The following is a 24,026-nucleotide window of genomic DNA, read 5'->3' on the forward strand; positions in this document are numbered from 1 at the left end:
GTGTCGTTGACTGCAAAGGCAGATGCGATTATATATGAGCCGTTCGGTATACGACCTTTCGGCACGGAGTAGTCCGTCGGAGCAGCCCGCGCGCAACTTAAACCTGACCGGGTCGCAGCATTCCCAAAGCTAGGCTTAGTCAACAGAGCCTGGACGGTGGAAAAATGCCGACCGGCAAAATCCCGATTACGGGAGTCCCCACATCGGCAAAATCCCCGATAGCCACAATGAACTGTTGTAGTGATGATGCGATGCCGTCAAGTAAGTATACCATCGTCAACTCAGCCTGATAATTCAAGTGTTGCCGAACATGTCCCACAAGCTCGGGAACAGCTCGTCAATGTCCGGGACGCTCGTCGACACGTATTCCTGGAGGTCGGGCATGTCGACCGGCTGCTCGGTGAAGTTGGCGCTCAGGGCGGACGTGGTGAGCTTCTCGACCACTTCCGAGTACTGCGCGATGCAGAGGTCCCCAATGTCCCACGCCCTTTGCCGGTGCACCTGCAGCGCGCCGATGAGGTCGCGCGCCAGCTTCAGCGACATGCTCTGCGCGAGCCCGCTCACCGTGTTCTCCGTCTCCAGGGCGCAGCGGAGCAGGAACTTGGTGGTGGAGGTGAAGGCGAAGGTGAGCAAGGGGAGCCAGTAGTCCCCGAGCTGGGGGTCCTTGAGCTCCTGGACCAGCAGCACGATCTCCTCGGCCGCCCGGCGGACCTCGAGGTAGCAGCGCATGGGGATCGACGACGTGTGGTCGGCGTTGGCCGCCTTTTCCGCGTCCAGCTCCCACTTGCGGAGGAGCAGTTTGATGTAGAGGTACGCGAGGCGGAGATTCGCGGAGCCCGGTATGTCGAGGCTGTCGCCGCCGCGGATGATCCTCCGCCGCAGGTTGTTGTCGAGGGAGTCCTCCCACTGCGTCAGCAGGATCTCCAGATCCCAGGGCCCGCCTGTCGTCGTCTTCTCGAGGTCATAGATGCGCTCCAAGTACCGGTCGAGGAATTGGGCGAGCGCCACGAAGGCTAGGTACACGGACGTCGCGTCAAGGTCGACGGTTTTGGCGTCAGGCCCGCAAAGCTGTTCTACCGTAGGAAGGGAAACGTCGTGCTGACCGCTTCGCAGCTGCGGCGGGGTGCCATAGGCGAGGCTTGACCTGCCGCTTTGTTAGAAACAAGCCGGTTGCTGCGTTGGTAGAAGGTTAGAGGGCATTACTCACCACTTGTCGTAGACAAAGATGGCCCACCATATTTTTGTCCGCAGCAGCTTCTCAGCCTCGGGGATGTCCCAGTCGGAGGAGTCTCGGTTCAGGCCGAGTGAGTGCGCCAAGGAGATGGCGGAACCAAGCTGAAGACCGTTTCCAATGATTGACGTCAAGGGCCTGCCGGAGATGTTGAGCAGGATGCCCAGCAGCGTAGATATCCCAGGCGAGAGGTGAATCTCCGAGTACAGGGCGTCGTTGGCTTGGTTCCAGATGAACCGAGTATCGGGACGATGGCGAACCACAAGACTCGGAGACTGCGCCCAATATGTCATTGTATGTGCATAGAGGGAGGACAGCAAGGCAGGCGAGATATGCCTGCGATCATCGGCGAAACGCTTTTCAAAGGACTGCCTGTCTAACAAGGGAAAACTCCGGTTGGGCTTCTCAAAGAACCTACAGGGTTGGGTCAGGCCATCGTGCAGGTGAATGATGTGGGCTGAGCTATTACTTACAGCTCGATTACGTCAGGCAGCACGGGCTCGAGGAGCTTCTCAATGATTTGGCATTTCAAAAAGGCCGGCGTTCGGTCATCTGGAACTCCCAGCGGCTGCTTCCGCACCGTCGTGAAGACGACTGGTTTCCGCGTGCTGCCAGCATGGTCTTGTCGCGGACTCGTCCCTGAAATTCTAGTCCTGATGCTTCTGTTGAGAACGGAGGAGTCGTTGGAAAGGTACGTAGACAGAACCTGGGTGTCCTCGATGTCGGCTGGTCCCACAATGTGTGCCTCATCCTCGCCTCCGCCGCCAATGGGTTCTGGAAAGTGCCTCTCATGAGGCAAACCCGTGTCAAAAGGCCCGTCCGGAGACCCCGACTTTGTTCTGGCCGTCAATCCAGCAGCATCGCCCAGGGTCAGAGGATCTGCTTGGGGGTTGTAAGGAAGCTCGGAGCCCAACGCTCGTGTTACCGGCGGGGAGGACGTGCGGTGCCCCAGATCCGCCGACTTGCGGGCCTGCGAGCTTCTCCATGCTGTCTTCGGCCGCGGGGATGCGCCGGCTGGGGTGGGCGGGAACTCGCAACACGTTCCATGGGCCCGGCAAGTCAGACATGTCCCCCCATTTCGATCGACGTTGCACCGAGACTTACGCTTCCGGCAAGCCAAACACGCCGGGCGGAGGTGGGAGCGGTAGGGCCGCTCCGAGGGAAAGGGGTCGCTGGAAGCCGCGGGAGCCATGGGGAGGTTTCGAGTTTATGCAGTTCTCTGGCGGAATCGAGGGAAACTGGGTTGCCAATCTCTCGACCTGGCCGTGGACGTGGTCGGCATTTTGCCCAATCTTGAGGGCCTTGATGTGAGTTGCAGTTCTCCGCGGTAAAAGTTTCCCGAGGAAAATCACACAGGGCCGTGCACTCTCGTTATCTGATAAGACAGTGATAGTTAAGCCTGTGATCATTGTCATTACTTAGAAAACGGCCTTGAAAACGAAGGAATCGCAGGTCTTTTATCGTTCTATCGTTTGGTTTTGGTCGTGGCATATAATCTCCCGAATCCTCCATTGTTTACTTGTACGGGCATTTGGAACAATGGCCATGTTCTCTCCCAGAATAACGGCAACATGTGAGTTCGAGTCAGTGTCTCCCCTCCATCAAGGCCAAGCAAGCCCAGGCGGGGAACCTGGATCTGATCATTGCAACTCTGGTCCCAAACCTGACTGGAAAAGACGCCGCTTTCAGCCCTGAGAAATTAGAAACCCGATTCATCGCCAAGAGAAACACCTGATAGTCTCCACTGCTCAGCATGCCTTGCAATATCTCAAATCTGACTACGGTCGACGGCACCAGCGCCGGCGCGGACTCGAAATACCCTTCCTAAACGGTACCTCAACCCACTACAAGAATGTCAACCAAGACAATTCGAGGCCAAGGCCAAGGAGTACCCATTTGAAAAGGTCGTAGTTTGTGGGAGCAAGGCGCCTTGTGTCTGTACACCCAGCGGACGGGAAATGACCGAGGATAGTCACGCAGACCTGACGATCCCGCTTAAGCATTGATCGTTCAGTATCACTACGGTCGCGAAGACCAAAATCCCGTCATGCCAGGTATACGCATACCCAGGTTCCGAATGCCCACCACTCCATTTTCCGCAGCCCAACCTGGCTGGGAAGTCGAGTCGGAGTACGCGCGGGACGTGATGGCCGGACGCCTCGAACATGTCTTGCAGCATGCACGTGGAGTGCACGTGGAGTGCACATCCTGCACTGGAATGCGTCAAGGCATTGAAGACGCATCGCGAAAAGGGGGAGATGCTGCGCCCTGATTGAAAATGTAGGAAAAATAAGCATATGACGGTGGGACGGTTTGATGCCCATCAACTGTGAGGACGTGGTCCCTGGCATTCTGACACTGAGTGAGACGCGGGGCAACGGGCGGCTTCTTTGAGTGCCGCCGTCACAAGCGAAAAGATCGAGAAGGACTGCTCCGAACGGAAGCTTTTCTTCAACACTGCGCAGACTAACGACTCATTGCCGGCGGCGGTTGGTGACTAGGCCCTTCAAATCGTGGTACGGCATGGCTTGATCCGACATTCGAGGATGAAGGGGATGCATCTTCACGAAGGTCTGAAACGTACAGTTGGGGGTGGTAGGGTTGCATTGGTGGTCATCGAGGCTGAGATTCAACGAACGATGTCGACATCGTTGGCTACAGACAGAAAATGAGTTGGCTTTTGAGCCTGCGAAAGGAACTGCTGGCACGGCGTATGGGTGGGAGTCTGGGCCGGATCTGAGCAGAAACTCCAACTTTGGGGACAACTCCGGGATCGCTCCGCTCACCACGATTCCAAGGACCAACTTGATTAATGGCTGGCGATACATATCTGAAGAAGCATCTGCTAGCGCACAGGGAAGCCGGCCTTTGTATTACTATGTAGAGACAGACACCAAAGTAGCTGCGGATAGTGATTTCCCTTACCAATAGCCAACCGGGGCTCGTTTGAGATGCCTCGGGTGGTTGACGCGTCGGAAACATGACTGCGCATCTCTGTTAAGGTCGCAACCGGCAAAATAAGGAAATACGGCCGAGGTCGGGGATCACCCGCGACGGAGCCCATGCACGCGCTGTATCCATAAGCGAACAGGTCACCGTGGAGTCTTGGACCACAGTAACCGACAACTGGGCCTCTTTTTTCAGCCTGTCACGCCTTGTGTCAACACTAATTCGGGCATGAACATTGCGGGATCGCGTTCGTTTCCGCCGGGAACCCTCGCGAGGCCAGAGAAGCGCACGAGTACTTTGTTCGCCGCCGCACAGGGCCGCCGAGACCTGTAATTTACAACTCGAGCCGACTGTACCACCAATGTTTACCATTCGCACTCTATTACACGAAAACGGGTTGATGGGGGGCCGCGAGCTTGGACAATGTGCCGCCGACAGGGACCACGTTCGATAGAAGGAGAAACATGCAATTCCTTGGTATGTTTGCTCAAAGTCGGTCCTGTAATATAATCGGATGGCTCCTGCGGCCACAAAGTAACAGCGAGTCCATGGTGATCTCGACTGACCGACTTCCGCATGCTGCCTAACACGTCCCCCCAACGTCTCATCTTCGTGGCGTAGAACCCCCCTCCATCTCAGCTGAGAGGAGGCAAGGCAACCAGGAGAGTGTGGCCACTGATGCACAGTACAGTTCCCATTTTGGACTAAAATGCGGTTTGTGGAGGTACCCAATATGACCAGTGTCGCGAGTCATACCCTGTTTCGACGAATAGGAATAGAAACCAGTGTCTGATGTTGCAAAAGACGGCATAGCAACTGGGCTACCCCATGTTCATCTAAAACTATCTTTCCACGATCATTCTAGAACGCGACGTTTCATGCGAGCTGAACCAGCTGGCCCCTTCTGTGGCCCTCAACGGTGATCTATTGCCATCTCATCATCCTACTGGCCCAGCCGCTGGTGCGAACCATTTTAGCGTCTGACGAGGAGACGCACGGCAATTCTGTGCCCGAGGAGAAAGTCTTCCACAGACGAGGATGTCATGGTGGAACCCATTACAAAAACATGCGCCAGAAAAGGGGGAGCAAATATAGACGGCTAGGCCTGCCAGCCTGCTCAATGGCATTCTTGGCTGTAGCATGATTATGCGGCTGTAAATCTTAATGACAAGTCCCCAGACCTTAACACCGGAGCTGCCCTCGCCATCGTACACTTGATGGGGTTTCGAGGACGTGCCAAGTCGGGACATTAAAGAAAGAGGAGCCCGCCAAGATAGGGCTGTGCGGGCGAAGCGTATTGATATTCTTGGACTCCTGCAGCGGAATCAGCAAGAAACGGCTTGTTGGTTTGATGCTCAGGTCGTGTCTTGGCCGTGGATCGGCTCAGGTTTCTTTCGAATTACGATGAAGTCTGCCCTCCTCTTGGCCGCGGAAGGCGAAGGGACGCCGAACGTGACCCCCGAGTACCTGGCGGAGGACTCTGGCGGCACCTTGACCGCCATCGCCATCGCCTTTGCCGTCTTGACGACGGTTTTTCTCGCCCTGCGGCTGTATGCAAAACGATTCACTGCGGGCGGCTATGGAGTCGACGACTACTTCCTTGCGGCGGCCTACGTGGTCGACCTGGGCATGTGCGCCGTTGGTATAGGTGAGATATTCCACCCCCGGCCACAAGACGGCGTGCCTTAAGCTAACCCTTTATCGCCAGTCATGGTTAGAGTCGGCGGCGTCGGCCGGCATGTCGAGTTTGTCGAGGAGTTTCACCCGGCGCTGTTGACCGGATGGGCGAAATGCATCCTGGCCTTCGAACTCATCTACTTTGCCTCCATAGCGTTGCCCAAGATGGGCATCGTCTGTCTCTACCTCCGCATATTCAACTGGAAGGGCATGATGCGCACCATCTCATACGCGCTGCTGGCGGTTCTGGCCGCGACGAGCCTCTCGTTCATCCTTACGGCGTGTTTTCAATGCACGCCCATCGCGTTCTGGTGGGACAGGACGATCCCTGGCGGCCGGTGTGTCGACGTACAGGCCTTTTTTCATGCACAAGCGATTCCGGGCTTCGTGCTTGACTTGTTCATCATGGCCTTGCCTATGCAGACCATCTGGGGGCTAAAGCTGCCCACGCACAAGAGGATAGCGTTGGTGGGAATTTTCATGGTTGGTAGCTTGTAAGTATTAGTCTGGCCAAGGACAGAGGGGAAAAGAGGCTTTATGGCTGACAACTACACGCACAGCGGCATTGTTGCATCCGTCATCCGAGCATTCATCTTCTTCGGCACAGCGGCCTTTACGGATCGTACATGTATGTCGCAGAGAAGACCCACGGCATTTGAACGGACACTGACAAACACAGGGGCATCCGTAGGCCTCGTCGGCTGGAGCATCATCGAGACCGGAACGTACATCATTGCCGCGTGCCTCCCCCACCTCAAGCCCATGATCTCGTACTACACGCCGCCCTGGCTCAAGTCCATGGTCCGCAAGACGATATCGCAGGCCAGCAACTCCATGTCTAAGGTGACGAACTCGAAACACTCACAAGCACGCCGCGGCGACGACGACGAGGTCGAACTCACGGCGCGGTCGAAGAAGCAGACCGTCGACACGGAAAACGATACGGTGGTGGATGAAGAGCGCGGGTACGGAGGCATACAGTCGCCATCGGGGCCGACGATCGAGGTGCGCAGCTCGGATGATGTGGCCACCGGAGACTGGGCCAGGCAGGGACAGATCCGGGTCACGACCGAAGTCAAGTTGGAGAGAGTACAGACATCGGTGTTTCTGAAAGACTAGTAAGCTCGCAACACTTTTGCATGATAATAATGATATCCGCTCGGTTCGAATGTTCAATTTCAATCGCTACTGCCGTAAGAGACTCGGTGGTTATCTACTCCATGTGCCGCACCTCGATGATGGCCTATAGGTATGACTTCAGCTTCTTGGCCTCTGCCGGACCTAGCAATTCGTCTGCGATTCCGCGGCCCGCAGCCCTTCCGGAGAAGATGCAGCCTCCCAAGAAAGTTCCCTCCAGGCTGTTGTATCCGTGGACACCGCCACCACCGAAGCCCGCCGCCTCGCCCGCCGCGTACAGGCCAGGGAACTTTTCCCCGTCCGCCTTCATCACGTTGCTTTCCAGGTTTGTCTCGATGCCGCCCAGCGTCTTCCTCGTCAGCAGATTCATGCGCACCGCGATCAACGGGCCGTGCTTCGGGTCGAGCAGCTTGTGCGGCGGCGCAATGCGGCTCCGCCTGTCGGCCCAGTATGTCCGCCCGTTGTTGATGAGCATCGCCTGCGCGTCCTTGGAGTAGGCGTTGTCAAACTGCCCGTCGCGGATCTCGATCGTCTCCTTGATTTCTGCCAAGTCCAGCACCGGCCCGCCGCGCTCGCGCTGGAGCTCGTTCATGCCCTGCACAAGGTCGGCGAGGTTATCCCGCACGACAAAGTCCTTGCCGTGCTTCTGGAAGTTCTGCACCGGGACAGTGCCCTTCTTGCCAAAGACTCGCGTCAAGAGCTGCCACATACTCTTGCCCGTCACGTCTGGGTTCTGCTCCGACCCGGACAGGGCGAACTCGCGCGCGATGATGCTCTGGTCGAGGATGAACCACGTGTAATCGTACCCTGTGCTGCAGATGTGCTTCAGCGTCCCTAGCGTGTCGGTGCCGGGGAAGAGGAATGGGGGCAGCCGCTTGCCCGTCGCATCGAGCCACAACGAGCTTGGCGCGGGTAGCACGCGGATGCCGTGGTCCGGCCAGATGGGGTTCCAGTTCTGCAGGCCCTCGGTGTAGTGCCACATGCGGTCGCGGTTGATGACGTTGGCGCCCGCCGTCTCAGCGATGCCAATCATGCGGCCGTCGACGTGTGCGGGGACGCCGACGACAAAGTTCTCGGGAACCTTTGGGCCGAGGCGGTCGACGGGCCACACGGCCTTCACAGCCTCGACATTGCCGCCGATGCCGCCAGAGGTGACGGCGACGGCAGACCCCAGAATCTCAAAATCGCCGACGACCTCGCGGGAGGACTTGACGCCGCGCGCGGAGTCGTCGGGCGCGAGAACCTTGCCGCGGACGCCGACCGCGCGGCCCGTCTCGTCGGTGATGATCTCGTCGACGCGGTGGCGGAAACGGAACTGCACGACGCCGTTCTTGGCCGCGCGCTTCACGGGCTCCGCGAACACCCTCACGACCTCGGGCCCCGTGCCCCAGGTAACGTGGAACCGCGGCACTGAGTTCCCGTGGCCCTCAGCCATGCCCGCGCCTCTCTCGGCCCACCCGACGTTGAAGAGGAACCCCATCCCCCGGGCCTTGACGTACGTCTCCATCTCGTCGGCGGCGAAGTTGACAAACGCCTCGGCCCACCTTCGCGGCCATGTGTCCTCCTTCTCGCGATCGAACTGCGCCGACCCGAACCAATCCCTCATGGCAAGCTCCCTGGAGTCCTTGATGCCCATGCGCCTCTGCTCCGCCGAATCCACGCAGAAGATGCCGCCCAGCGACCAAAACGCCTGTCCTCCGAGGTTCTGATCATTCTCCTGGTCGACGATGATGGTCGGCACGCCGCGTTCCGAGAGCTCGAAGGCCGCGACCAATCCAGCCAGCCCGCCACCTACGATGATGACGGGCCGCTCGAGGAGCTCTTTCTGTTTGTCGGAACTCATTGCCGCGAACGTCGGGCCGGACGACGAGGGGGACGTGTGCGAGCGCTTCGCAGGGCTGCGGAGGAGGATACGTCGGACGAGAAGCTTGAGTAGCAAGGCTGAGGCACCTATGCCGGCGAGGGTGGCGAGAGTTTGTACGGGAGTTTGGGGGAGGGAGAGGGGGATCATGTCGCGCATGTGTGGCATTCGAGGCGCCATGGGGTTTGTCGGCCTCGGTTGAAGTGCCTGGTACTGGATGTATGGCTGACCCAGGGGTGTGTGCGGGTGATGCGAATGTCGGGGGTCTGGTTGGCAGCTTGGCCGAGCGGGTGAATTGCCTGATTCTCGGTCGCGGAGACTGGATTCAGCTCGATGTCCGGGGTTCTTCTTGATTATGACCGCTCATTCCGGGCTTACTCAAACGAGAGATGCATGTGGTGGGATGATATCAAGTGCGGGGATGAGATATATCTGTTTTGGGAGCTGTTGGAGCTTGTTCTGCTCGGGGGCGGAATGGGCTGGGGCGCAGGGAGGACGAGGTCCGCGGAAAGCCGATCTGCGACGCCATGTGTTCCGTCGCTGGGAGCTTGGGGATTTGGGTTTGAATCCTGGGTCAGCTTACAGTTGCATCCAAGGGAGGCCCTGAAGCTGTCCTCGTATCTGGTTCGTGCTGACGGCGTTCTGGGGCTTGCCCAGGACAGCAACCAATCCTGGTTATTCTTTGTAGATGAACTGTAGCTTGATGAAGAAGATGGAGCTCGGCTGGCATGTGAGGAGCAGTACCGCATCCGGCAACACGCAGCTGAAAATTGGCGGGCTACAGGGGGACGGACGCTCTGCTTCGAGTCAGGCTCAGGGTCCCTAGTTTTCCCCGTGCTCCAAGCTCCATGCTCCATGCTTCTCCTCATTTATTATATGCGGGGATCATAATGCGAGCCCCCCGGACGGGTTCCTCGGAGACGCGCCTCGGCTCGCCGGCGCGTTGATTACACCGTTTGCCTATCAACCGATATCATATCCTCACAAAGCCTTCGATTTACATGATTTTGTCTCTTTTGTGGCTGTCTACAAATTACGGTTTACTCCTGTACCTTGACAACAACCTTGCCAAAGTGTCCTCCACTGTACAGATACCGCAGTGCCTCATCCGCCTCCTTGAACCCAAACACGCGATCAACGACGGGCTTGATCCCCTTCTCCTCGTAGAATCCGACCATTTCCTCGAACCTCTCGCGTGGGCCGTTGATAAGGCCCTTCAACGTGACCGTCTTCCGCAGCGCCAGCAGGTTCACATTCGTGCGGTCCTCCTCCTCGTCCACCTTGCCCGAGAGGTACCCAATGCACGCAATCTGCCCGCCGAAGCCGATAGCCTCGAACGAACGCCGCAACGTCTTGGCTCCGCCCGTCTCGAGGATGATGTCGGCGCCCTCGCCGTTGGTCACCTCGTTGACCTTCTGGTCCCAGTTGGGGGTGGTGCGGTAATTGACCGTGTGGTCCGCGCCCAAGGCCTTTGCCTTTTCAAGTTTGCTGTCCGATGAGGACGTGATGACGACTGTTGCAATTGTCAGCTCTCGTAATTGCTCATCTGCGCTTCCATCCATCCATCATATGCAGATGCACTTCACTCACCCGTCGCGCCCGCAGCCTTCGCAATCTGGAGCCCGGAAATCGCAACTCCACCAGTGCCCTGGCAAACTACCACCTCACCCTTGCCGCCAGGTTGGCCCAGCGGGCGGAACTGGTTGATCGCCATCCACGCCGTCACCGCGGCGATCGGCAAACACGCCGCCTCCTCGTCGCTCAAATGCTTCGGCGCCTTGACCAGCCCCGAGGCCGGGAACACTCTGTACGTCTGCAGGACGCCCTCCAGCGGGAATCCCAGCCCGGACTTCATGTCCGCCGCCTTGATCTGCCCCTTGATGTGGGACTGGTTGAAGATGGAGACGACGCGGTCGCCGACCTTCCAAGCGCCGTCGACGCCGTCGCCCACGGCCGCGACGGAGCCGCACATGTCCGAGGCCGGGACCAGGGGCTCCGACTCGCCCGGGTTGATGGTCTTGTGGTGGCTGTAGAGGCCCATGGCCACCTCGGTATCGCGGTAGTTGAGGGAGACGGCGTTGATCTTGACGAGGACCTCGCCGGGTCCGGGCTGAGGAAAGGGTCCCGTGGCGAGGAAGAGCTTGTCGAGCCCATCCTGGCGGGTTTGCCAGCGCTGAATCTCTGTGTTGCTCATGATTGCTGTGGTGATCTGATGACTTGTAATATGGGTGATATGTATGTTCTGAGCCCCTCGGTGAGACAAATCTTCAAGCCACAACGAATATCTTCAAGGCTCACTGTGCCAAGTGGGCCGAAAACCCTTTGCCCGTTGCAATAGTGCCTATGAACGAACTTATGACGCATGATTAGAAATCATTCTCGGTCGGTCCCCGCAGCGAAGTGGACCGGGCGGGGAGCGCCGGCGACTGCTATTCGGACCCTATCCGCGCTGACGGCACCGACATCAACTCGCCGGTTACCTCGGCGCCGAAGTCCTGCCTACCGAGGAGCCATCGTCATCAAAGCTTGCCCGGAGAGGTTCTAGAGATAACGGACCACTTAAAGTGATTTAATAGATAAACAGCAGGCGCAATTATTTAACGAGGAAGCACCAACTGTTGGTATCACAGGATACCTATACGGGTGGTAAATCGAACGAAGAGCAAAACTGGTACTTTATTCTGTAGATGTGTGTGTGTAGAAGGAAGAAAAAGAGATGCAGCCAGCGGAAGCAGCAGTTGTGAAGATATCGCCGTTGGCGGCCCGGAGGTAGAATATCCAGGCCCAACTGCTGCCGCTTCCCGCGGGCTGACCGCCTGCCCGTATTCTGGCTGGGTAATCCAACACCAACCCTAGACATTAAGATATCGCTTAATACTAAACATACAAAGTTAAGTAAGACTAAACCTTACCAAAGTGAAACCATCACATCAACCCTCTAGTCACAGCTTACTATTACGACTAGGCAACTAATTCTAATATCTATCTCTCCTCGCACTCTCAATGTGCTGATTACAAGCTAGCCATCTAGTAGAATACTTTAGACGAAAAGTCTCAACGCGATGGGTTCTACCTGCAAGTGATTTGTTCGTCCTGAAATTAGGCAGAAAACTGGCCCGTGAAGCGCACGAACTACAAGAGTCGAAATTTGCTCGGAAAGTTAAGGAACGATACGATTTCGACAATCTCCATTCAATCTTGCCTTCAGGTAGAATATAACATGTGGCTCAAACCTGATCGGGTACACACAATATCTAACAGAGATCTGCAAGCAGACTCTATCGGCAAACCACTGCCATCCGATCGGACAAGATGATTGAACGTACGTGGTAACGCCCTCCGTTCACTTTGTCGGACAAAACATACAGCCCGCCATGCCCCTTACAATCGAATCAAGGTTGCCACCGGGGGCAGAAATAGCCTGCTTATGCCCGAGAATGAAGGCCATGTCGCAGACTGGGCCTCTAGATTTTCAGTGGCACAAGTCAGTACAACAAGCCACAGGATTAGCAACACCAAATTCGAACATACGCATAGAACCAACATTTACCCTCGGGCAGGCGTACCGAAGAAGTCTCCTTCCTCACCGGGTGATGGATGGCTACCAGCATGTCTTTGGGGTAGCACCAATTGGAGCAATTGCCAGAGAAGTCCCGCCCGGTACAAAGAGTGATGATGTTGCATTTTCTCTTCTGCAGCGGAAGGCTTCCATCCTTGGAAAGCCCGACGTTTTCTATGTCAAAAGATTCGTAAGAATGATCAGCTGGAGAAAGGACGCCTGTGCTTAGTGAGGTAGGCTTAGCCACAGCTGCCACAACAAACAAAAGAGTGAAGAAGTGAGAGGTTAACATGGTAAATAGTGGCTTGTTTATCTGAAAAGTATTAAAGCCTTTTTTTTTCTGAAATGGTACTTGGATTTGGAGCGCTGAAACGAAAACTTGTGCTTGTTCCTTGCTTTATAAACTTTTTACGGGAAGAAGTAATACACGATTGTAGGGCGAGCTAACACAAGCTAGAATAACAAACAAGCATGGGCTAGGTCACAGCTACGGAGAGCTTGAAGCAATGGGCTGAAATTGAAATTTATGATATCATCACGAACATTTCCTTCTTAGATAGTAGCTTTGCAGTTTGTGCGATTTGAAGATCGAGCAGATGCCCCATCAACCAGGGGCGCTGAAGTTTGTGTTGATTTCAGGAGCTCATACCCACAGATTCAACTTCGTTTATGCCTCTCTGTTTGTCATATTTAATATATTGAAGACTGCAGCTTGAACCGGGCCCAATGCAGTAGCTTGTTCAAAGACGAAAACATTCACTCTGTGTTGTGTGCCAACATTCTTGGTATCATTTTCTTAGAATTAAACTCACTGCCTTTTTCGCATTTACGGTATGCTGTTTGCCGGTGGCTATAGGGTTTGGCGGCTCTATTGAATAAGAAGGGAACCCCTGCATTGACAGGTATTTTGGGGCAAGCACAACCGGTGCCTATGTGGCTCGACACCCAGAGTCTAGACGTGTCCCTAAGTTGAGGGAAATTAGCAAACAAAATCTCGCAGGAGGTTTGTTCAGCCATCGCCCAATCCCCTTGATGCTGCAGTTAATTAAAACCAACGATATAGACAATAAAGTACAATATGATGACTTACACTGCCGTGTTTGTTATACACGAGATCTTTACGCAGCCAACATTGAATCAAAGTCGTCTAGATGTAACGAAACAGCTGAATTCTCTCAAATATGTGGCCTGTCCATTGTGACCAGGAACGACACAGGTTCTTAATGGACTTTTACACCCTCCGGAGGAAGATTTCGCCGTGGATTTAAGTTCAGCGGAGTTACCTTTCGGTATGTTAGTACAAGTCAATAACTTTACGATCAACTAATAGTTTCCATGGCAGTGCATAACTAACTGGTAGGTATACCAGGCCTAATAGCCTAGGCGTATTCGCTCGCTGGCATCCCACTCGCCTCCACTACACCAGGTGGGATGAACCAGTGTTTTTGATGCTAGCATTGACAATTTGCTGTGATTGATGCTTGCGTTCCTGTACGCACACTTACTGCGGATGTTTCCAATTAACAGCTGCTATCCCCGCTCCAATTCAAGATGTTGTTATGTGACAAACATCCGAAAGTCTCTATCTGTTTCTGAGCTCTGTTTTACCATGCCATCCGCTTCACCTCAGAAATACAGTTAATGCGTTAAGGTGCACTAGAATGGCTGGTGGGTTTTCCAATGTTCTAGAGACATTTTGTCGCCAGCTACCAAGTCTGTAGGAAGAAGGTATGGGCTCCAAAGCGATACCGATTCCGCGGAAGGATTAGTATCTTAGGCTATTTTGCTTTGTAAACCAACTTTTTTCATTGCCGCTGTCGGCGGTTGCAAGTACAATCCACCACTAGGGTCACTTTTGGACAGATGATGCAGACGTAACTTTGGCGCATGCAACCTGACAGCGCAGGCTTCTCCGGGTAGTCCTTGTAGATGCAGCAAGCCCCCCCTGTAATTTGTTTTTGCACGTCCCCGAGCCATCCGAACCCACGAATGCACGCACATCTGACTGCCGGCCGGGGTGGGATGTGGTCTCACCCAATCCCAGGCGGCCAAGAAATTCTAACTAAATACATGTCTGAACCAAAGACGCAGCCATCCTTCTACTCTCAGTATCAAGCTCCGCCTCCAAAAATTGAAACGTGATGTATTTGCGCCCTACTCGAAGTAGGGAAATACAGCAGAGACCAATTTGTGAGGAATTTGCGGCTTTCTACCATGGCTAGGCGCACGTAAAGAGTATGAGAACGAATTTCGGCCCCCAAAGAGATCATTTAAACCAAACCCCACGACCGAAGCGCCCCATGGATGCCGTCAATCTTGCAAAATCGCACCCTACTTAATAATTGCATGTGCATACGTTCGGAATGAATAGCACAGCTTCGTACTCAAGCACACAACCATCTTTAGCGAATCATTCGAATTGAAGATGTTACTCATTCTAACGGACGGAGTATAGGAAATTTGATGACCGCTTCACTGGTCTGCCATGAGTGGCAGTGTTTCATATATCGCAAGATATCTTGGCATCCCACACCATCCCGCATTCCCCCTGAAAACTCGAATACTAGTTCTCCATTCCCATCCTTTTAGATTTGCAGCAAGGAAATCGAAAACTCTCCCATTGCTTATAATAACAGATAAGAACACGGTGACAATAGAGCCTGGTAATGCTTGCGATTCCTCTACATGCCAGAGACCCTGCCGGTGACAAAACCAGTTGAGAGAAGTCATGTGGAATTGTAACTGGTATTTTGCGATTCCGAGGGATATAATTTACACTCTTGAGGCTGAGGCATCCGGATTCGTCCCATCTATTAAACTTCAGCTATAGTGGGGCGGTTGTTCAACTGGCTGCTCCAAGTCGGGGTAAAAGAATGGAGTAGCATCGTCTGAATGTTTTATTTAAACAAAATTAATGACTCGGACAGGGGGCGATGATCAGTCCACTGGAAGGAACCTCGAAAAAGGAGAGCCTCGAACTGTCTAATGAACTCACCTTGGTTTACACATATATTCAAAGGAGACCGTTGCCGATTACCATGGAATATGAGTCGCTTTGCTTAAACAATTCATCTCTTTCTACCAACAGTGCCAGCACTATTTACATTCTTTTCTCTAGGCCCCATTGAAGGCCGTTCCATTCTTTTCTCTAGCGTTTTTATAGCTCATTCATTCATTCAGATCGTCAAGATGTGGCACGGATCACACCTGGCCTTCGTGCTCGCTGCTGCGAACATCTTGGCTCCAGGCGTCCTGGCTATCGACACCCTGGTTGATGTCGGATACGCCAAGTTCCAGGGAGCCGTGACAAATGCTGAGCTGGGAGTTACAAGCTGGAAGGGCATTCAATTCGGCGCCCCTCCCGTTGGTGACCTCCGTTTCGCCGCACCGGCTGACCCGCTTCAGACCGGCACCGTCAATGCAACCGTTCACGGCCCCATCTGCCCTCCGCAGCAACCCACTGATTGGACCGTCAGTGATACCTACGAGCGGTTCAGAGTGTCTGAGGACTGTCTCTACCTGAGTGTTTCGGCTCCCTCTGATGCTGCAGTCGGCTCCAACCTACCAGTTCTCTTCTTCATTCAAGGTGGAGGATTTGGCTCGAACTCCAACGCCAACTACGACGCCAGTGAGATTGTCTCCGATGGCAAGGTTGTCGTCGTGCAGATTAACTACCGTGTCGGTATGTACGGCTTCTTGCAGAGCGAGGAGGTCCGCGCTGGCGGCAGCCTTAACGCTGGCATCAAGGACATGATCAAGGCCCTGGAGTGGGTCCAGACCAATATCGGCCAGTTCGGTGGAAACCCTGACCAGGTTGTCATCAATGGAATCAGTGCTGGTGGCTCAGCTGTCGGCCTCCTGATGGCTGCCGACACCGGCGGAAAGAAACTCTTTGCTGGAGGTATCGCCGAGTCGGGCGGCTGGGTAACAATGCGGACCATGGACCAGGGCCAGGGACAGTACGACTGCCTTGTCAAGGAGAAGGGCTGCTCCGACTCAGCCAACTCCCTTTCATGCCTCCGCGCCCTCAATGAATCCGCTGTTCGGTCATCTAACTGCTGGTTCAACCCCGGTATTGACGGTGACCTCTTCACCGACAGCATGGTCAACCTCTTCAAGGCTGGAAAATACACCAAGGTGCCCACGATTTGGGGCTCATGCGCCAACGAAGGAACTATGTACTCAGCACCGCAGTCGACCAACTCTTCTGAGGAGGCAAACAAGTTCCTTCTTGGCCAGGATCCGTCTCTGTCAAACGACTCTCTTGCCATTATCGACGACCTGTACATTAACGTGCCCCAGCCTGTCTTCCCAAACTCGGGCGTGAAGTGGCGTCAGGCGGCCAATGCCATCGGGGATATCGGTACTCACTGCATTATTCGCAACATCCAAAACTATCTCGCACGCGATGATGTGACGACGTACAACTACAAATACGCCGTCCTGGACCCCAAATACGAGGAAGAGGGCTTCGGAGCTTGGCACGGGGTCAATCTGTACGGCTTCTGGGGTCCCAACCGGACCGATGGCGGCCCGCCTACCTCGTACTACGATATCAACAAGCCCATCATCTCGCAGTTCAGGAAGTACTGGGTCTCTTTCATCCGGAACCTGGACCCCAACACCGATCGCGAGAGGGGCGCAGCTGAGTGGAGACCATTCACTGGTCCTGAGGGTCGTGAGAGACTGTTTGTGCAGACCAACAACACTCACATGGAGAAGATGAGCTCTGGCCAAGCGCTGCGATGTGACGTAATTAGACCTATGTCTGAGAACCTGGGCAAGCCGGTGGGCGAGGGAGTTGTCACGGAACTTGATGCAGCACTTGCGGCTGGCATCAATGGCACGACCGAGGATACCAAGTTTGCCAAGAGACATGTCAGGCAATTCTCCCGGTATTACTAAGTTAGCTTCCTGCTATGGAGGAATACCAGTATTTACGGAATCAGGGAAGCCAGCTATTCTTCGTTTCAAATTATAGTCAAATCGAAGCTTCATCACGCGTACAAACTAAGTGACAATCATTTGTATACAAATACCATTCTACAGGTTTTTACAGACTTCAAATCCCTTCCACCCGGTCGTGGACAGTAGAAGCCTTTCAAGAACCCCTAAAGTCACTTAACATCTCCCTGCAAAGCAAGTAAGTAAAGAATTGCGCAAAGATGACCCGTTTTGTTTGTTATACTCACAGGAGCTGATCTGGTTATCATAGTCGCCAGAGTATCCCTTATCGTCCGCCTCGCCAAGGTTGTAGTTGTAACTGAGAGAAACACCTCGATCATCGCCCTTGTTGTTACAATTGATGAACCTGTTATATAAATCCTCGGCATCAGCTCCCACGCTTCTTGTATTATCAAGGATCATTTGCAAGGCTTGCTGCTTACTTGTAGAACTGGCAGAGCCCGCCGGTGTTTGAGCTCAGGGAACTAGTCTGGTTGTCATATTTGTCCAGGAAAGCCTGAGTCTGATTGTAGCTAGAATAGTTTACTGTACCAAGTTGTTAGCCAGCAATGGTCTTTTTTGACAATTCATCAGATAGCATAGGCTAAGTAGATATCGTACCGCATCTTCCAGGTGGCGCTCCAAAGGAGAGACATTCTCCTTGGAAGCCAGCGATAGAGCACTGAAGAACAAAGATGTTATCAGGCGTAACAACGGGGCGATCCGGGTCAGGCGTTCCGTCTTCGGGCACCGTCTGGCGCTTCTCGGTGGTCAGGTCAAGTTGAATCAGGGGAGCCGACAAGAACGCAGCGTAGGCTTCCGGATGATCCGCCTTTACGGAATCTGCGACGGTGATCAAGGTGTTTTCCTGGATGGTGGGAAGGGCACTAGTGTGCTGCACAGCCAGAGAGGCCAGAACGACGGATGTGAGGGATGTGAAATGCATGATGACTGCGTATGTAACGAGTGGTGGTGGATAGGGGCTTTTTGTTTAAAGAGGGGTCAGGACTGTTCGTCTGAAGACTGTGGTCTTTGAAATATGGAAGGAATAAGGAACTGGTTGTTTATATCTTCCTGGGGACTATTCTTCTATCTGCTCCATGAGAACTCCAAACTATTCACCCCACTCTTCGGAGAAGAGTCAATTATTTAGGTTCGTGTCTCCAATGCGGGGGTCTCCATGTCAATGTCAACGTCGCATATGCCAACACTGCCCATTGCCCCATTCCGAGAGAAACATTGGTGGATTCAGTCCAATCAATCACAAGGATTGATTTCAGGGGGTCATATAAGAAAGCGCAGGCTTCTTGTTCATCGACTCTTGTGATATCCCTCAAGTGCAGCCACCTCTGATCAAGTGTTGAAAGGAATGTTGGGAAGTATGGAGTCCGGCTCCTTGGCATCATGCCCGGTTCATCCGAAATAGTCATACTGTGCAAAATAACATGATTATATTTTACACTGTGAATAATTGCAGTGTTCTATTTAATACCCCTGAGTTATTCCCGCTCAATATAATAAAGTTGTTCAGATCATGGCGCCAAGTTTATCAGTTGCATCAAAGACATTTACCTTTGCAAGAGCATCAAGGAAAATTAGGCTAAGTTAGCATGAACCATGCTAAACGAGGCTAGGCTTCATAAACTCTGTTCCCCGATGCTGCCGGAGAATCATTCCCTCCCGAATCATTGCGGACAATTCACCACGATAGGATCCGTCACTCATCGACATGGGTTGGAAATGTAATCCCCGCGTTTCGCCACTATAAAGCTCCGTTGCAATTCCCATCTGCTAGCAAGATATGTTTCAGGTAGATTTTGTGATGAATTCGTCTCTACTACGTTGCCTTTCACTGCTGTATCTTGAAGAGCGTTTAATAAAAAGCAGAGATAAAGTGAACTCGCTGGATAATGTTTGCACCACTGACCGAATACAGTACGACAGCGAAGATACCTCTTTCATTTTGTCACCACAATAGATAACGTGGTAACTCACTAAATATAATATCGGCTGTGTGTTCATCTTTGAGTAACATATATGTAACTTCCAAGTTGGTCGCTTATTCCTGGGAGTCAATGACGTGAAAGAAAAGCTACAGCTTTGACTTGAAGTCGAGTTTCCGCTGGTTTATTTTCACAAATACATGGAATTATGCCCCAGGTGCCACCAATAATGGAAAGCATGCAAGTGAAACATCGATCAGTGTGTTGTGAACCTTGGATAGCGCATCCGTTATCCCAATCGCAAAGTACCAGTGACTTCTTTAGAGGGGGATCTGGCATCGATGTTTTGAAATAGGTATTAATTGAAAGCTGGAATATGTTTCGTTTGTCGACAAATTCTGGCTGTTATGTCGATTTAAATTTTCTCCGACAACTAAGCGAAACACCACATTGCTTTCCGATCTAGGTAAACTATCAAGTCTAATCAGTTTGGTGTGATTTATGAACAGTGTTTAGTTTGTCGTAGTCTTGGTTAGTAGGAAGTTGAGAAGGCCCAGTCACAGGAGTTTATTCCTTGTTGCATGATTTGGTTTCAGAGTAGCCGGCTGGAAGTCATTTTTGTAGGCAGAGGAACTTTCACATCGATTGTTTGACTTGCAATCCTTCTATGTTCTAGAAGACCGCATCTGCAAGTTTCGACCCCTGTCCGGTTCATTCCCCGGTTCCCGCGAAACAAGGCAAGGGCCGTTTCATATTGACCTTTATCGGGTCCTCGTTGCCGACGACAGAAGAAATATAGCAATGGAAACGCCTATGACATAGCAATTCGCCATAAACCGTTATCATTCTATTCCAATTTTTTTATTTTGTGCGGGCGCTGAACTGGCCCGCCAGAACCGGGCCGTTTATTGCTTTTCGACGCTTCCGGAACGATAACGTCCAGCCGTGCAAAGCTACTTGCAGAATTTACGCCATCATGGCGATCAAGATGCCAGGGTTCACTAAACCTTTTCTACTTGAAATGAAAAAAAGCGTGAGAGGGATGCGAACAATGCGACTCTGCGGAAGTTGATGCCGGCGATAGCCCATAATACATCCATCCCTGATTCGCGCTTTTGTACGAGCTGCTAGATGAAATTGCTTGATTAACACCTAAATTTTCTTAAAACAAAATTAAACGGTGAGAAGTTACAGCTCGTGCGCAGAAAGCGTGACGAGGAGCTGTCGGGTTCCTTCATGTTGATTAGCAGTACGGCTTGAGCATTCCCCGAGGAAGCCTATTAGGACCTGCGACGACCCGATGGTTTTAAAATACCTGGCGATCGCGAATACCGACACTATACACCTAAAGATGCTTGGAAAATAGGATTGAGCAAACACCGGACTGATGGTTGCGTTGTTCGACATCAACAAGTCCAACTTTATTTGGGATGCACATTCAGTCCGATTATTCTTCCAGTAGGAAATAATACATGTTCGGCACCGGAGTTTGACTGTCATGGACTCGTCCGCAAAATATAAGCTCCGCAATTCCCCGGAACCTAATCCTGAATCCTTTTTAATTCTCCATGGCGCTATCCCAAGCTCGGCCTGGCCACAGGCCGTGCTCGACCACCTTGGAGGGTTTCCCCCTTGCAGACCTCTGCGGCAAAGCACCGATGTTTGTCCCAAACTTCGAATAAGCAACGCCGTCCGGACACTCTTGCTTCAAACCCTCCATAGCCCAAACGACGCTCCATATCCTTACTCCAAGCCTTTTTCTTCTCCCGTGCTTCCTGGTTCTTAAGCTTCAGATCAGCACCGAGATCGTCCGAGGATGCGGCCCATGCGCCGACATAACAACGGCAGACCTTGGCGGGCTGTGCGGCTGCATGTCCCTTGAAACCAAACACCGCCCATCAACTGTCACGCCAGCGGGTGTAGACACAGCCCCCAAGGTCTCGAGCTCTACTTTTGGCTCGATAGGCGTTTCGCGGGCATACCCAATGTGCGGTCCGTTCAGAATGCCCGCGCTGACGCGTTGTCCGCTTGCCAGCTTCCCTTTTCTTTCGGCATCCCCTTCCTTGGTTCATTCGGATATGTTCCCTCTAAGTTTCTCTAACTAGAACAACCCATATTGTCAGCAGGAACTTGTATCCAGAGATCCTGATCGACCATGGCCACCACAAACGATTCCTACTCGTCTCCGTCGACTTGGAAACCCCTCGACACGCTACAGGCTTTCCCTAGTCCTCTGGAGAAGCCAGTGCCATATTTCATTACCGCCTTCCTAGTTTTCGTCTTTTACTTCTCCGTCCAACAAGGGGAACAAACGCCTCACACAAGCCTTCCCATTCTCAACCCCCGACACAAGTGGGACTTTACTGGATTGAAAGTAAAATGGGATTTCATTTTCAATGTTCGACACATCGTACTGGAGAGGGCGAAGACAAACCCAGATGAGCCCTACCAGGTTCTCACAGACGTCGGAGATATGACAATTCTCCCCGCGGTGCCCTTTGCAAATGAACTCCGCAACCACGACGATCTCAGTTTCGACCGCGTTTTGGATAAGGCAAGCCTCCCCAATCTTATTTCAATTTCTTATACGATGCAGTTCTAACATTCTTCCACCACAGAACTTCCACGCCTATCTACCAGGATTTGAGCCATTGCGGGAAGCCAACACTCAAAAAGCTGTTCTCAAATACGTTATCCGGACAAGATTGACTCAGTTTCTCTGTATGTGTCATGCAATCTTTGAGTCCGCCGGAGTCTTTCAGCTAATATCATTACAGCCAAGCTGACAGCTCCTGTATCGGACGAGGCCACGCTTACTCTTACCGAAGTTCTCGGGGAAGAACAAGGTATGTTTATCGGCCAATACCACGTCTTTTAAGCTCAGTTCGCTAATAATAACCAGAATGGCGATCCGTTGTCCTCAAAGAAACAATCCTACAAGTGGTTGCCCGCGTTTCAACCCGCGTCTTTGGCGGCGAGCAGCTCTGCCGCAACAAGAACTGGCTCCAGATCACTTCTGATTATGCCAGAACCAGCTTTCTTGCCTCCGAACTCCTCCGCATGTTCCCAAAGCCTCTGCGCAGCTTGGTCCATCAGATCAACCCCCTCAGCCGCAAGCTTCAAGCGCAGGTGAAGGAGGCCAGAGAGATCATCAACCCTATCGTGGAGGAGCGTCGCAAGGAAAAGAAGGCTGCCTTGGACCGCGGCGAAGAGGAGCCCGAGTATAACGACTGCCTCGAGTGGTGCGAAGAGTCCGCCGATGATGCCAACTCCGACCCCGCATCCATGCAGCTTGGTCTGTCTTTCGCCGCGATTCACACCACGTCCGATTTTGTCACCCAAGTGATGCTCGACCTTGCTAAGAACCCGGATTATTTCGAACCCCTTCGTAAGGAAATTACTGAAGTTATCCGGACTGATGGATGGTCCCGGATGGGTCTCTACAAGATGCGCCTCCTCGATTCTTTCTGCAAAGAGACCCAGCGCCTCCACCCAATTGGCCTCGGTAAGCTCTTCATTCCATTTTACATTCTGACCTGACGGGAACTAACCTCCTCTAGTTGGTATGCATCGTGAAGTTACCAAGCCTGTTACTCTCTCCAACGGCCTGGAATTGCCCGTGGGTAGCCGTATCGCTGTCAGTGCCCAACGAATGAACGACCCTTCCGTATACCTGGACCCTAAGCGCTTTGACGGATACCGCTATCTCCGCATGCGCGAGTCCCTTGGGGCTGGTAATGACGGTGCCGCTCATTTTGTCAGCACCTCGCCCGAGCACCTCGGTTTCGGACACGGACAACACGCTTGTCCTGGCCGTTTCTTCGCCGCCAACGAGGTGAAGATCATGCTCTGCCACCTGCTTCTCAAGTACGACTGGAGACTGGCCGGTGACGTCCAGCCCTGCTCAATTAACTTTGGATTTACACTCGAGGTAGACCCCAAGGCCCAGGTTGAGATTCGGCGGAGGACCGGTGACCTAGGCCTCAAGGCGTAAGGGGGTCTGTGCGAGGCGTTTGGATTGTTTTGCGCTCTTGGACGTGTTGGCATATGTGGATTCTCCCTATCATCAGGCTTGCATTGTGGTTTCAGTGGGATGATGTAATCTAGGTCGGACGATGGTCAGAGCAATGAGCCACAAGATTGGATATGCTCAGTGTTCAGTAGACATCGTTCGATCCGAATGACTTACCTTCATTATTCTTATTCATTCCTCATCAAATAACAATTTTTTGTTGAATAACTCAAAAGCTTTTTGCAGGGGCACTGCCTTCGGTTTCCTGGTCACCCCGGCAGACCCGTGTTGACAAATGATTTCATGATTGTTCCATCTTATCTTGTGCGGATCTATATGCTTGGGTTGCCTGCGATTCGTCTGGTGACCGGGCCGCAACCATTTTGTGCCACGTTACGCCGACGAGTACCAACTGCATTTATGCATTTTCCCAGACATCCAATCAAAAGAGTAGGAATTTGATCTTCAGCTGATTTTATGACACCAACTACTACACAGTGAACTTTATTTCAATGATTTTAGGAAGATTTATCTTCTAGTCTGAACCTCGGGCCATTGTAGTTGAGGCAAGTAATGGTAAATGAGTCCTCGGAAAACTTTACGTTCTTAGTATTCCGTAACACTTGGGGATGTTGATGTTTTCCAACACTCTGTCAGTTCAGATTCGCCTTGTATGTCCTCAAGATTACAGTCAACGTACTGTAGCATCAAGA

At 52.9% G+C, this 24,026-nt stretch overlaps 7 protein-coding genes across 7 annotated transcripts; 3 read left to right on the forward strand and 4 right to left on the reverse strand.

Moving 5' to 3' along the window:
• Window positions 1-294: 294 nt before the first annotated feature.
• EsH8_I_000169 (fungal specific transcription factor domain-containing protein) lies at window positions 295-2,423 on the reverse strand (the record flags this gene model as incomplete). The annotated part of the gene is made up of 4 exons (XM_083267582.1): window positions 295-1,144; window positions 1,208-1,645; window positions 1,705-2,245; window positions 2,336-2,423. The coding sequence occupies 4 exons, from the start codon at window positions 2,421-2,423 to the stop codon at window positions 295-297; spliced, it is 1,917 nt and encodes a 638-aa protein (XP_083118020.1).
• A 3,161-nt stretch (window positions 2,424-5,584) lies between these two features.
• On the forward strand, window positions 5,585-6,976 carry EsH8_I_000170 (uncharacterized protein; the record flags this gene model as incomplete). The annotated part of the gene is made up of 4 exons (XM_083267583.1): window positions 5,585-5,828; window positions 5,889-6,351; window positions 6,418-6,485; window positions 6,537-6,976. The coding sequence occupies 4 exons, from the start codon at window positions 5,585-5,587 to the stop codon at window positions 6,974-6,976; spliced, it is 1,215 nt and encodes a 404-aa protein (XP_083118021.1).
• Window positions 6,977-7,100: 124 nt separating this feature from the next.
• Window positions 7,101-9,035, reverse strand: EsH8_I_000171 (FAD binding domain-containing protein; the record flags this gene model as incomplete). The annotated part of the gene is made up of 1 exon (XM_083267584.1): window positions 7,101-9,035. The coding sequence occupies one exon, from the start codon at window positions 9,033-9,035 to the stop codon at window positions 7,101-7,103; it is 1,935 nt and encodes a 644-aa protein (XP_083118022.1).
• An 860-nt stretch (window positions 9,036-9,895) lies between these two features.
• Window positions 9,896-11,049, reverse strand: EsH8_I_000172 (zinc-dependent alcohol dehydrogenase family protein; the record flags this gene model as incomplete). The annotated part of the gene is made up of 2 exons (XM_083267585.1): window positions 9,896-10,368; window positions 10,446-11,049. 2 exons carry the CDS (start codon window positions 11,047-11,049, stop codon window positions 9,896-9,898), a joined length of 1,077 nt encoding a protein of 358 aa, XP_083118023.1.
• A 4,554-nt stretch (window positions 11,050-15,603) lies between these two features.
• Window positions 15,604-17,319, forward strand: EsH8_I_000173 (uncharacterized protein; the record flags this gene model as incomplete). The annotated part of the gene is made up of 1 exon (XM_083267586.1): window positions 15,604-17,319. One exon carries the CDS (start codon window positions 15,604-15,606, stop codon window positions 17,317-17,319), a length of 1,716 nt encoding a protein of 571 aa, XP_083118024.1.
• A 478-nt stretch (window positions 17,320-17,797) lies between these two features.
• EsH8_I_000174 (uncharacterized protein) lies at window positions 17,798-18,304 on the reverse strand (the record flags this gene model as incomplete). The annotated part of the gene is made up of 2 exons (XM_083267587.1): window positions 17,798-17,904; window positions 17,980-18,304. The coding sequence occupies 2 exons, from the start codon at window positions 18,302-18,304 to the stop codon at window positions 17,798-17,800; spliced, it is 432 nt and encodes a 143-aa protein (XP_083118025.1).
• A 3,152-nt stretch (window positions 18,305-21,456) lies between these two features.
• Window positions 21,457-23,295, forward strand: EsH8_I_000175 (cytochrome P450; the record flags this gene model as incomplete). Its single annotated transcript, XM_083267588.1, has 5 exons — window positions 21,457-21,855; window positions 21,920-22,022; window positions 22,079-22,147; window positions 22,204-22,806; window positions 22,862-23,295. The coding sequence occupies 5 exons, from the start codon at window positions 21,457-21,459 to the stop codon at window positions 23,293-23,295; spliced, it is 1,608 nt and encodes a 535-aa protein (XP_083118026.1).
• Between the last annotated feature and the right edge of the window lie 731 nt (window positions 23,296-24,026).

This window comes from Colletotrichum jinshuiense, chromosome 1, assembly GCF_051148585.1.
Source record: "Colletotrichum jinshuiense chromosome 1, complete sequence".
NCBI lineage: Eukaryota > Fungi > Ascomycota > Sordariomycetes > Glomerellales > Glomerellaceae > Colletotrichum > Colletotrichum jinshuiense.